At 37.0% G+C, this 13,996-nt stretch overlaps 2 protein-coding genes across 3 annotated transcripts in view; one reads left to right on the top strand and one right to left on the bottom strand.

Moving 5' to 3' along the window:
• Positions 1-1,410: 1,410 nt before the first annotated feature.
• On the bottom strand, positions 1,411-7,590 carry LOC142152442 (mitochondrial inner membrane protease ATP23 homolog). The gene is made up of 6 exons (XM_075209093.1): positions 7,341-7,590; positions 7,079-7,124; positions 6,316-6,397; positions 4,415-4,552; positions 2,713-2,796; positions 1,411-1,823 (listed from the first exon to the last, which is right to left on the bottom strand). Exons 1-6 carry the CDS (start codon positions 7,489-7,491, stop codon positions 1,620-1,622), a joined length of 705 nt encoding a protein of 234 aa, XP_075065194.1. The 5' UTR covers positions 7,492-7,590; the 3' UTR covers positions 1,411-1,619.
• An 87-nt stretch (positions 7,591-7,677) lies between these two features.
• Positions 7,678-13,996, top strand: part of RPAP3 (RNA polymerase II associated protein 3) — a 56,869-nt gene continuing 50,550 nt past the window's right edge. The window contains exons 1-2 of one of the 2 annotated variants that reach the window (XM_075209092.1): positions 7,678-7,871; positions 9,019-9,199. In XM_075209092.1, the coding sequence (XP_075065193.1) occupies positions 9,047-9,199 (153 nt within the window). In that variant the 5' untranslated portion in view covers positions 7,678-7,871; positions 9,019-9,046. Of the gene's footprint in view, positions 7,872-9,014; positions 9,200-13,996 lie in introns of both variants that reach the window. The other variant, XM_075209091.1, reaches the window with a different exon arrangement.

The following is a 13,996-nucleotide window of genomic DNA, read 5'->3' as shown; positions in this document are numbered from 1 at the left end:
AATCAGTGGCCCATAACTATCTGAGTAGGCACCCTCAATCATACACTCATTTTCTTTTAACTCACATCCATTGCAACCATCTGTTGCTTTCAGGTCATGAGCACATTATTAATAAAACATAGTAACTTATCTAAGTAGAAGAATTGTATGTGTATAATAAATATTAAGCCTTCACACTTAAGGTATCTAATCTGAACAGCATTATATGTGTTAAGTGATATTCTATTTTTTTTTTAAATGACCAATTGTAAAGAGACCAGTATCATGAACAGCAGAGAAGTCTGTGACATTTTTGTCTGGACGCAAAATTTATATTTTTAACACCCTAACTGGTCTTATGACATAAAAAAAATGCTATTGATTATTATACCTAGTCTCAGATACTTCTGAGAATACTACTATCTGGAAACCACTGCTTTTAATCATGTAATGAACTAGCTACAAACTTCAGATATTTTTTCAGTATTGTTAATAATATGAGGGTTCTGGTCTAAGAGCTTTTTATTTTGCACTGCTTACTGCTAAGAACTTTAGTGTTATAATATAATGTCTGAATAATTAAAACAGTTAGTGAAGCGCACTACCTACACACATTATATATATTACTAGAAATATGTACTGGACACCACTATTAAATAATATGAAATTATCCTTTTATCAGAAGGCCATGTAATGATTAAAGGTCTATAATCACGTCCTGTAAAATGTTACAAACATGCTCCTCTCCCTAACCGGAGCCCAGGGACTGCTACATGCAGCCGTTTTATCCGGGGCTTCATTGCTTCTGTAATATAGAACAGGCACATCAATCAATTTCATTCGCCAGAATCTGAGTGGGAGCACTAATCTGTCACCAAAATTATCTCTTGATCATGGGCAGATTGTGATTGGTGCTCCTGAGGGGCTTTCTTATTTTGACACTACCATTACTTCTAAGGGAGCAGTGCCTAGATGGAATATGATATACAAGGTATGACCTAAGGTGCTGACTTTATGGCCTCCAACCCAGTCAAGGCCATATTTGCTGTCCTATTGTATATATTAAATGGTTTTTAAATATACACTAGGGGGTAAATGTATTAAGCTCCGGGTTCTTCAACACCCGCGAGTTCGGCGTCTTCGGCATTTAAATTTAAAGCAGCGCTGCCTTGTAAGGGGAAGTTTCCCTTTACAAGGCAGCCCCGCTTTAAATTTAAACGCCGAAGACGCCGAACTTGCGGGTGTTGAAGAACCCGGAGCTTAATACATTTACCCTTAGATGTGTTTTCCATTTTCCCCAACCTGCATTAGTGGTAGGAGAAAAAAAGTGAAACAAAAATTCTTTCAAATATTGTTTATGCATTTTATTGCAGCAAAATAAATAAATAAAAAAAAAATCAACTCAAATCAAATTTTGCTTAAATATATAAAAATGTTTTTAGATAACAAGTGACACATTCATAAACATAGAAATATTCTATTAGACGTACCTTTAAAGATTCCAAAATAATCATTGGAGCTTTGATGTATTGTAAACAAACAAAAAACTCTGTTTAAAATACACATCATTAATTAACGATTGCGGTAATATGAAAAAAAAACAAAAAACCTGTTTGACAGCTAGCCAATATTTTGTTTTTTTAAACATTGGCATAATAGCGTCCCCGGTTTTTAAAATCTTTATATGCCATGTTAGCATCGCTTTTACAGTGTGGGATTCGACCAAATGGTTCCTGATCATTAAAACATGTATCAAACACTTCATCCACGGCTTTTGCTGCTGTCTCCCGACTGATTTGTCTTACAGCCAATATAGAGCGAAGAGCTCGGTCTTTGACACATGCCTATTTTATTGTAAAACAAACATTAGGTTAGTTTTAGTAACAAACAATAGGTATTCTCAAATCATGTGAAACTTTGTAGACATTTGCTTTAGTTAATGTGGCTATTGTAATGAAATTTACACTATGTCAGCAACAACCCTTGCAATCCACACATACCAAGAAATCAAACCATAGATGTCCATAATTTAAGTTTTGTGTAATAATGTGAAATGACAGCCACAACTGATGGTTTATAAAAAGGTTGATGTGTTCAACACCTATTTCACCCGCCGTGTGTGTAAATGTATATACATATATATATATATATATATATATCTCTATCTATCTATCTATCTATATCTATATATTATATATATATCTATATCTCCAACATTAAACCTAGTTAAAATCATGCAGGGGATGGCACCAAGACCACAGAAAGTTATACACCCAAGCAAATTATGAGGTTCTCCGCATCTGGCTATTGGGAATCACTGATTATTTGTTAAACATCTAAAACTTCACCAGACCAAGGACAGAATCTGATTGTTTGCTACGGACAACACTTCCTTTGCACCACTTTCTATATACATCTTCCATTGTCTAATGACGTAACTAAATGTAGCTGTGTAATATTAGTTCCTAAACTAATATGTACACTACTGTAGACTAAATACATTTAAAAACAATCCAAACCCTTTCATTGTAAATAAAGCCCATCTTAATGATGCGCTTGTCCCATTCTAGGACTAATGCTATATTTATAGCTTACATTTAGGAATACCCTTATCAAAATCTGAAAAACAAAATCGGACTAATTTTTTATCAAAGTAACTTAGCTCTCTGTTGAACGACTCAGATTTAAGCAAATGGTTTATACACCAACAAATGTATATCTTCCTTTACATACCTGATGATGCTGTTTAAAGCCAAAATTAAACCGACTAATTTCATTTCTAAGTGAGCAGTCTCCACTGAGATTGGCAGCTCTGATCTATAATAAAAGACAGAAGTGGTATTGACTAAACTTCATTGAATAAGAACTGCATAAATTATACTTAGTGAGAATCTCTTCCACACTGGTGAATATTTTTGTATTCTAATGAATAATGTATACCCTGTTGAAGACTATATCTTTTTTTGAAGTTACGTCAGAATCCCATGCCTTAGACTGTGTGCCCTGATTTTAGGAATAAGGACCCCCGAACTGTAGATTATAAGGGTATTATAAGTCAGCAAGGAGATCTAGGACCATATAAAAAGAACAAGTAGCACTATAAGAGCTGTGCAGAGAATAGGCATTGCCTTGGCCTCCCAGCTGTAAATGTAAAGGATTAAGTGGGGAAACTGGAAGCAGCACTGCCTCACCAGAGCTACTCATGTCACTTGGTACTACTTTCAGTATTCACCACTGGCATCTAATTGATTGCATGGGACACATATTGGTTGGGGCAATATTGCTACCAATTTGCTGGTCAATTAAGAGTTAGCAGCAGTGGCATGATAAAAAACAAAAGATAAATTCATGGGGAATTGCTGTTGCTGCTTTATATATTATGGGGCATTAGTGTTACTGCTATGTATATTACAGGACATTATTACTACTACTTCTGACATATTAGCAAGCATTACAGTTACCGCAATGGGTTACCCTTCTGCTGCCACACTACTGAGCAATATTATGTGGTATATTAATAGTAATGACGGATGTGTCTTTTATTATTTACTGTGACAATAGCTGCCCAAAACAATTGGGCTAAATGATGCTGGCCCACTTCCCAATCTCTGTGCTGTGAAGCACTGTGGAACAATACAAATCAGTAACAATAATAAAAAATAGTTACAATTTTACATTTCTCTAAGCAAAATTCAAAAAATATGCAACGTGTGATCCTTTGGAGAAGTTGGCGGCCCTCAAAATCTAACAGGTTGGGCCACCGCTTAATTAGACATGAACCACAACTGTACACATTCTACTGTATGCATATATCTCAGATATGCAAATGTGCAACCAGTCTGTTTATCATATGTATTGTCCATTTGCTAATATTGCAGTAAAATAATTAGTTACTCTATGGTAATCTTTACTTAAAATTAAGTAAACATATCAAAAAGGAGAACACAATGTAATCTCTAAATTTATTTTGTCAACTGAATGATGGATTACACAAGCAACTGTAATTAAAAATAGTAACTATTGTGTTTCTTAATTATTTTAATCATGACATGCAGTGGTGGATGTGGGAATTTAGAAGTGGCGGTAATGAAAATGAAAGTGAATAGAATTTTACAATGAAAGCAGTAGACTTGGTGGTGTGGCATACCACTGTATACAGCCCCACTTCAACCACTTATGCCATGTATAAAGACAGCACATTGCCCCACCCTACTATTACTGCAGTGTAACCCACCAACCTTGTTGTATTTCCGCAAACAGGCAACTCAGATTGTAGAAGGATATATTAGACACAACAGTAAAACAGAATTTCAACTGCTAGACAAGCCATTTAACAAAAGGGATGCAAGTTAAATTACAATAATAATATGAACCCATAAAATGTAGGTTAATTGGATTTGTACTTAAAAAATGTAATTAAGAGAAGCATACATACCTCAGAGCAGGCTAAATGCTGAACATTGTTAAACCAATCAACATGTGCACGGCAGTGATCAAATGCATGGATCAGCTCATGGGTAACCACTCGGTTCATATGTGATTGACTGTGAATATTATTTTGACACAATACAATCTGGAAGGAGGGCAAAAAAAAGAATCACATTGTTATTTGTGTGTATGTTTTAAGGAGTCTGGCCACCCAAGAGCTTATTTTTTACTAATTACTGTAGGGCAGTGGTTCACAAACGTTCTCAGTTCCCGGCATCCTTAGGGTCTCCATAATTTTTTCAAGGCACCCATAAGGCAAGATAAACCAAGTAGTCCCCCGCCTTGCTTACCACCGACCCTGGCCAAGGCACCCCTATGAGCTTGCCGCGGAACCCCAGGGAGCTTCAGCACACACAGTTTGGGAACCACTGCTGTAGGAGAAGTTATTTAATAAAATGTACTTACTTTCCTTGCTTGCTTTTGTCTCTGCAATGAACAGGCTCCTCTTTACCAATGCCATGGTTGACAGACAGAAGGATTACTATGCAGGAGTGCCTGCATATTAACCCAACAAATATCTAAAGCATTTGCAGCATGTCTATGCATTTTACTTGCAATAGAAGCAGGACAGGGAAGTCTGTACTTTTTCTTAAATAACGGTCCCCACACACTAATTAGTAAAAACAAAAAAGCTTAGGTAGATATACCCTTTAAGCACATGTTCAAAAAATATTTCTAAAGAGAGCATAAGTACCAGTTAAAACCATAGTAATGATTAAGAACAGTCTGCTTTTGAAGAACAAAACACATTTTTTTTTAATGTAGGTACTTGGTTTTCAACATTTTGAATAATCACATTTAATACTGCAAAGGCATTTAGAGATAACACCACACATGACATAATGGTCAGGACACAATGATGACATTAGAATATCTGCTTGGTGCAAGTATGCTACAAAACACGGGTACAAGGTATTAGCTGATACAATAACGCGTCAGTTGTTTTACAGTATTTATACTGAATATTGAACCATTTCTCTATAAAGTATGCTTGCTGAGGTTCTGCAGCAAACTGGATAGAACTGATGATCAATTCAATTAGCTATACTACAATATCTGTAAAAAGATGCCATCAATTTCAATTACAGATGAAACTAATATGTTTTCTGGAGAGTTTCAATACTGTATTAGTACCTGTTACATATGATCTGAAATTGTGGGTGTCCATTTAACTTTAATGCGTTGAACAGAACTCATTCAATTTAATAGAGTCCTGATAAACATTTCAAAACTGCATATACAATTAAGTAATATCCTGAGTAGGACTCCAATCATTGATCTGATTGTAACCAGTGGGGCAGGGACCGATGTGAGTGGGTTCTCTGTGCAGCGCTGCGGAATCAGTGGCGCTATATAAATAAATGATGATGATGATAATGCATGTCCTATAGATTTTAAGCAGTATCCAGTCTCCTTTTAATACTATGTTTCTTTGCAATGTAAAGCACTACAGAATATGCAATCACTATATAAATAAATGGTAATAAATAAATAAAATAATAAGTACTGGCATCAACTTCTCTTCTTTTAAACACTGCATATAAAAAAAGACACTTGTGTAACATGCCTTCTATCAGGGGTGCATCTAGAAAATAATTTTACCGGGGGCGATTTAGGGGTGGCGATTTAGTCGCCACCCCTTTTTGACAGCTAAGGCTGCACACTACGTGCAGGTCCGTTCGGCAGAGACAGGCAGGGAGAGTGTGCTGCCCAGCTGCTCTGATTGTTTAGCAATCAGAGCAGGGGGGAATTGCCCCGATCGGCTTGATTGCCCACCCCCCTTGATCCGCCACTGTCTTCTACATGAAACATATTTCATACATCCAACTTTTTTAAGCTTCCACTTACTTCACATGTATCTGCATCAAATCCTCCACTCACTGATCCATGGCAATCTTCACAAGAAAAATGTCTGTCTTTGGAAACGGTGCTGGAAAAAAAATCCGACATCTTCAGTTTCAATTATACCATTACCTAATCGGACTTAAATATATTTTTGTTTTCCAGAAACAAGCTCTTAGTTCATACTAGTATATTTTGTATATGTAAAACTAGTATTCCAGTGAAAACCTGCACTCTCATGATAATTTTTAAGCTATGCAAGTGCACAGATGGATCAATGATTCAGAGGTTTTCAATAACATTCTTTTCAGGTTCTGGGTGTGTGAAAGGCTCATACACACCAGATAAAAGGAAAGTGTTTTACCTATGGTGTGCTAAGCTATGTCCACCACAAAGTGGATGCAGCTATAAGGCTATGATAGAAATAATTCATCTTTGTGGAAGCACTGGATGCAACATGATCTATATTTGATGTATGCTGTCCTTCAGCAAGTTATGTTTTCATCAGATATGATGTATCTAACAAGCACTGAACACAAGTTATGGCACTGCTGTAATACTTGGTCTATGAGCACATACATGAGGATAACATGAGTTAAATACACAAAATACAATGGTGATTAATGTTATTGATATACACAGAGTATAATGCAGTTCAACAAGGAAAAAATCAATGAAATACAATGTAACATTGTTATCAATATTTAATGTATGTGTATGACATGCATTAATTTCAAAACTATTGGTGTACATGCTTGCAGAGACTTACCAACCAGTCTGTTTCATGGCATCTAAAAGTAACTTGGCATATGGACCTAATTTAAAAAAAACAATATATAAAAGTGTGAATTAATTTACAGTATACAACTGCGACAGTTTACATTGTGGTTTAAATACTACACTGGGTAAATGAACATATTGCAGGAAATTGTAAAGGAGAAAAGGTGTTACTAGAGATAAATGTGTCATGTTGCAGGTATATAACAGCATTACATGGGATGTTACAGAGAACCCAAGTGCATCACACCTACTTATTTCCATAGTAATATTCAACATCATCTGGCAGCTATAGTTTGATCCTTCTGTTTTAGATACCACTGGTTCCATTTTCTCCTCACAACTCTGCCTCTCTGATGAAAGAGGATAGCCATGGTCTGTATGCGCCGACTTGTTTTTCTCCATGAGTTACCCTCTCACCTTTACAACAATCTCATGAATCCATCTTAACTTGCACAGTAGGTAGCCATGTTGAAACGTCACGACGTGCTGTTCCGACGCAGAATACGTACGTCAGCGACATAACTTCAGACATTTTTTATTTGGGAAACATATTTTAGATAGTATTTGCTACAGGTTTCTGTATTTAACGGTGCGTTTGCACATGCCTCGGAAGACAGGGTAAAGTTATAGTATGACATACAAAGCTGTCTGGTCATCTAGCGCTTCGTTTTGTTGTTTTAGGTCTCGGCGTCATTGGTGTCTATGGTAACTTGCAGCGGGGCATGCTGGGAGTCACTGCATGGGAAGTGAGATTTGCGAAGCGAGTGAGTAAGGATCTGGAGGTAAGTTAAAGCATCAAGCCTTGTGCACATCTAGCTAGGGGACTGCTGATTAGTCCTCTTGGCCTTGTTTTCTATATACAGTCCCGGGGGCACTGCACTAATTAAAATGTGTCTAGATTATCTCGGTGGAATTGCTCCAATAGCTCTAAGAAAAGAGCTTTGTATGTATGGAAAGCTAAGACTAGGGTATCCATCTTTCTGGTGATCCATATATCAGTTTTTTTCTAGAAAACCTTTACATCATCAGACGTAGACGACTTGTGAGTCTAAAGCGGTTGTGGTACTACAGATGTCAGCATGCTTGCCCAGCCTCTACGGGTGCTGGTGAGCCATAAATTGCATAAGATAGCCTTAGATGCAGTACACACATTCTCAACATAGCTCTGATTTGGCTCTAGAGATCAACAGGGGGGCATGAAATGGCTCAAGTGTGTTTTCTAGGAGGATATTACTTATGCTGTTTAAGATTGTCACAAAATGCAATTATAAATTATACTCACATTTGATCATGAAGATGATTATCTAAAGCTATGAGTACATTTTAAAACCCTTAAAACAAGTCTAATTTGATAAGTAATATGCTAATTTTAAATATATCATTAATGATCAGACTGACATCATCATCACCACCATTTATTTATATAGCGCCACTAATTCTGCAGCGCTGTACAGAGAACTCATTCACATCAGTCCCTGCCCCATTGGAGCTTACAGTCTAAATTCCCTAACGCACACACTCAGAGACAGAGAGACTAGGGTCAATTTGATAGCAGCCAATTAACCTACTAGCATGTTTTTGTAGTGTGGGAGGAAACCAGAGCACCCGGAGGAAATCCATACAAACATAATGTTAGCAGACCACTAGATTTATACAGTGCTTTATATTTCGCATTTAAGAAAATAGGGTATGACAGTTTTTCAGTGTTATTAGCATATATTATAAACATTTTTTAAACATTTACATAGTATTATTGTTCTGTGCAAAACTTAGTAACAAAATAGATTACTTTGGAGATCATAAAAGACTTGCCAGGGAAGGGTACGGTATTATAGTGCTAATCGGTTTGGGTAATGGATAGTAAAATTAGCATTAGATATACATTATAATGTTTTATATTTTTTCTTTTCCTTTATTTTGTCAAGGCAGCCCTTTGCTGTGTCTCTTATAAACCACCATGTCCTCTCCAAACAAAGCTATTGACCTTCAGTTACAAATGAAGCAAAATGCAGAAGAGCTGCACGACTTTATGAGAGAGTTAGAAAGCTGGGAAAAGGATATAAAGCAGAAAGATGCCAAGTTGAGTAAACAGACTATTGCAGACCAAGAGGTAGGTGTTGATGGATTTATATATTTCTAATAGAGATGCACCAAATGTATGTAGTTGAAGTCTAAATCCACCTTTTCTTGAACCTTATAATATTTCCATTACTGTAACTAACATTAATTCTAATGGATAACAACCCCTAAGTCTTATACTTCTTAAGATACAGGTACCGATCAGTACCACTAATCTACTAATGTCTTTCAAAATTTGTTGCTGGTTGGGCAAATGATTGCACCCCCACCCCTTCCCCACTTTTAGCATGAATCTGTGTTCTCACAGGCAATTTGAATGACCAAATGACACATCATCATCATCATTATTTATTTATATAGCGCCAACATATTCCGTAGCGCTTTACAATTGGGGACAAACGTAATAAACTAATAAACAAACTGTGTAAAACAGACAAAGAGGTGAGAAGGCCCTGCTCGCAAGCTTACAATCTATGGGACAATGGGAGATTGATACATGAGGTTAAGTATACATTTTGCATTTTGGCCCAGCCAGACGGCAAATGTAGAAGTGACTCATAAGCTAAATGATCCTGTCACACAACAATGTTGGTCAGGGGGTAATTTTCTTGTGTGAAATTGTGTAACGGCGGTAACAGGCTAAAGGCGGTGAGGTTAAGAGGGTGGTTGAGGAATATTATAAGCTTGTCTGAATAGGTAGGTTTTCAGAGAACGCTTGAAAGTTTGTAGACCAGAGGAGAGTCTTATTGTGCGAGGGAGAGAATTCCATAGAGTGGGTGCAGCCCGAAAAAAGTCCTGTGAATGGGAGGATATAATGAGGGTGGATGAGAGACGCAGATCTTGTGTAGAACGGAGTTGCCGAGTTGGGAGATATTTTGAGACAAGAGAGGAGATGTATGTTGGTGCAGCTTTGTTAATGGCCTTATAGGTTAGTAAAAGTATTTTATATTGGATTTGGTAGAAGACAGGCAGCCAATGTAGAGATATACAAAGTGATTCAACAGAGGAATAACAATTTGCAAGGAAAATCAGTTTTGCCGCAGAATGCAAAATAGATTGTAGGGGTTTGAGTCTGTTTTTGGGAAGACCAGTAAGGAGGGAATTGCAATAGTCAATGCGGGAGATAAGTGCATGGATTAAGGTTTTTGCAGTGTCTTATGTGAGATATGTGCGAATTCTGGAAATGTTCTTTAGATGTATGTAGCATGATTTAGATATAGAGTCAATGTGGGGAACAAAGGATAGGTGTGAGTCAAGGATTACACCTAGGCAGCGAGCTTGTGGGGTGGGATATATGGTCATGTTATCAACAGAGATAGAAATGTCAGGTATGCTCTTGTTGGTGGGTGGGAATATTATTAACTCTGTTTTAGAAAGATTACGTTTGAGTTGGCGAGAGGACATCCAAGATGATATGGCAGAAAGACAGTCAGTTACACGGGACAACACAGATGTCGAGAGATCAGGAGAGGATAGATAGATTTGGGTATCATCCGCATAGAGATGATACTGAAAGCCAAAGAAACTTATTAGATTTCCAAGAGAAGCGGTATAGATAGAGAACAGCAGAGGACCTAGCACTGAGCCTTGTGGTACTCCAACTGATAGGGGAAGCGGAGCAGAGGTGGCTCCAGAGAAATTAACAGTGAAAGAGCGATTAGAGAGGTAGGATGAGAACCAGGATAGAACAGTGTCTTGAAGACCTAGGGATTGCAGCGTTTGTATGAGAAGAGAGTGGTCAACGGTGTCAAATGCAGCCGAGAGATCCAGGAGAATTAGAAGAGAGTAATGGCGTTCAGTTTTAGCAGTGATCAGATCATTGACAACCTTGGTCAACGCAGTCTCTGTGGAGTGTTGAGAACAGCAGCACAGGGAGTTTGAATTTCTTGGCTTTGCGGGTAATGTAGTGGTGGTAGGAGTTTCTTGTATTTGGCTCTGGTATACGAGCATCACTCAGAGTCTGGAACACTAAACTGAAATTTTTAAAATTGGTTAGGCTGTTTCAGATACACATTGGGACTTGTAAATTGAAAATTATTTGTGACGGATTATATAAGTAAAAAGTGACGGAATGTTATATTACAATTTTAGAACATTTGGAGTTGGCTTGAATGTTCCGAGAAAGTCTTAGAATATTTGAGTTCAGTGGGTAGGTGTATCACACCTTCTAAAAGGTAACATGTAGGTGTTGCTCATAGCAATCAGATCTAGTTATCATTTTTTAGAATTTATTAGGTAAATGATAACTAGAATCTGATTGGTTCCTACGGGCAACACCTAGGGCTAGATTTACTAAGCTGCTGGTTTGAGAAAGTGGGGATGTTGCCTATGACAACCAATCGGATTCTAGCTGTCATTTTGTAGAAGGTACTAAATAAATGAAAGCTAGAATCTGATTGGTTGCTATAGGCAACATCCCCAATTTTTCAAACCCGCAGCTTAGTAAATCTAGCCCCTAGACTTTTCCTTTTTAGAAGGTTGGATACATCTACCAACTGAATTTAGTGACACCAGTACATGTCGTCATTTATTTTCTGAGGTATAAAGAAGCCAAGAACAGCATTGCATCAATCAAAGACTATGTAGTATTGGTGTTCACTGTGGATAACATGCAAAATATAACAATTCTAAGTTGCAAAATATATTTCCTTAGCTCGGATAATATTGAAATGTACATACGATAATAAAAATAGGGTGTGAAGAATGAATGGTAGAAGGGGAAAAAATGCTGTTTTCCACGCGCATAGAAAAATGCATACTGAACAAGATAATGGTTACTGCACATCTGTCCATAGATTTAGAAAAATACTGATAACTGCTTCTAGTATTCTGAGAAATAAAAATGGTACTATAACTATTGTCAAGAAAAGCTCCTCAGTTAGCATTAATTATAGAATGTCACTAGCAATATTTGTCATCAGCGTATAAACAAGTGATACAGTTGTCTATAGACATAGAAAATAATGCATTGCAAACTGTATCTAGCATACAGAACAACATATATGGCACTGCACAATTGCAGAACAGCCCAATGCAACTATATATAAGGATTGCACAGGGCTTTATATTATAGTCCATTATTAACTATATGCAGCCCATTTACCCTGTTCTCAGAAATAAATGGATTTACCTTAGAAAAATAAGAAGCGGTGAACGGCAGGAAGTGAAATGTATGGGTGAGGTGAGCATGTACTGCCTCACATAGGTACTGGCAGGAGTCTCAAGGCGTACTGAATGTTATGAAGTGGGGAGGGTGGAAGCATTCATTTGTGTTCCTCCAGTAGTTAAGGGCTTATACCCACTTGCATTTATCATGATATTTTTTGCACTGTGATCATAACGCATTGTGTTATATTTTTCTTAAGTCTACAATGATCTCCAAACACTAGTGAAAAGACGAGTAACAAACATATAGCCAACTCGTTTCTCTAGATTTTACTAGCATTAAAAAAAACCCCGCAAATACAATGCCTGTTATGCAAACAGTGTTACGTCTGATAATGTGAGATGGAAGTAAGGTAAAGACACAAATATCTAGGCACCGGATGAAATAATACTGAGAGTAACAGAACTGCGGGCCATGGTCGCGAAGTGGGCTGCCAGTTTCTCATTTTAGTGCATATTTGATTTAAAAACCTTCTAAACAAGTAAAATGTTAATTTCACAGCAAGCTCTTCAGGGGGACCAAGTTAACAAGACACATACACTTCTATTGTGGATCTATATTATTGACTGAAATATTTGACAATAGTAAAATGTTCATTTTTCCACCTAATTGATACAGATAAGTACAAATTTGTTCACTGTAATTGAGGGGTTTAATGTAAAGATGTACATTTAAATAAGAGATTAAAAAGAAGTTGCACAGTTGGTTTCCACATTAAACCACTTTAAAACACATAAATGTTTTTAAAATATCAAGTGAGGTTATGGATTATTTACAATGTGTTTTTGAATCGGGAGCCTTGTAATTATTTGTTTCATTCATTTCTCCAATGCCATCTAACTACTGGGGTCAAGCTCTGAATTTCGGAGCTTAATTGTACAAAATCACAGTCCTATAGACACTTATGGGGTCTAGATTTCCGATTTGAAAAGGCTGTGGTATCTGCCGCAGTCCTCTATTAATAAACAGAAGCAGTTCCCCGAAAACTACTGTTTTGGGGGGATTTAAAACCTCTTCAAAGTTTAAGTAGGCCTCTATATCTGTCTTCTCCCTCTACTTAATGGCACTTTTGCTAGTAAACAAGAATGGGGAGACAGATTCAGAGACATTTTATTAATTGACTTCATGTTTCTGAATTAAGTGACTAGCAAGCGTTACAAGTGGTTTTTTTTTTCTATACTGTTTACTCATAATAAATGTGAATATTGCTGCAAGTGGCTTTTATATGTAACTGGAACACCAACGCATTCTTTCAATCCATCTTCATGTCTTTATGTAATATATACAAGGTAACTTAAACCAATTATTAAGAAATATATTAATTTTTGTTATGAATTTTTTCATTTTTGTTAAAAAAACAAATGTATAAAAATATGTGTATAGACTAGTGATGGAGAACTCTCATGGCACATCCTTAAGTAGCAGAAAGGTTCTTTACCCAAGATATGTTTTTTTTGATTATGTAACATTTGTTACATAATCCAGAATCCAAGACTTCTCCCAAGCTGCCGCCCCTGCACTGGAATGACCTCCCTCGCTCCATCCGTCTCGCTCCCAATCTGTGCTCCTTCAAACGAGCCCTTAAAACTCACCTGTTCCTCAAAGCCTACCAACCATCCACCTAACCCCTCACCTACTCTGCTCGCTCTTCCCTATCTCCCC

This window comes from Mixophyes fleayi, chromosome 4 (genome assembly GCF_038048845.1).
Source record: "Mixophyes fleayi isolate aMixFle1 chromosome 4, aMixFle1.hap1, whole genome shotgun sequence".
Taxonomy (NCBI): Eukaryota; Metazoa; Chordata; class Amphibia; order Anura; family Limnodynastidae; genus Mixophyes; species Mixophyes fleayi.
The sequence above is the reverse complement of the archived record's forward strand: the minus strand, read 5'-3'. Positions and strand labels throughout refer to the sequence as shown.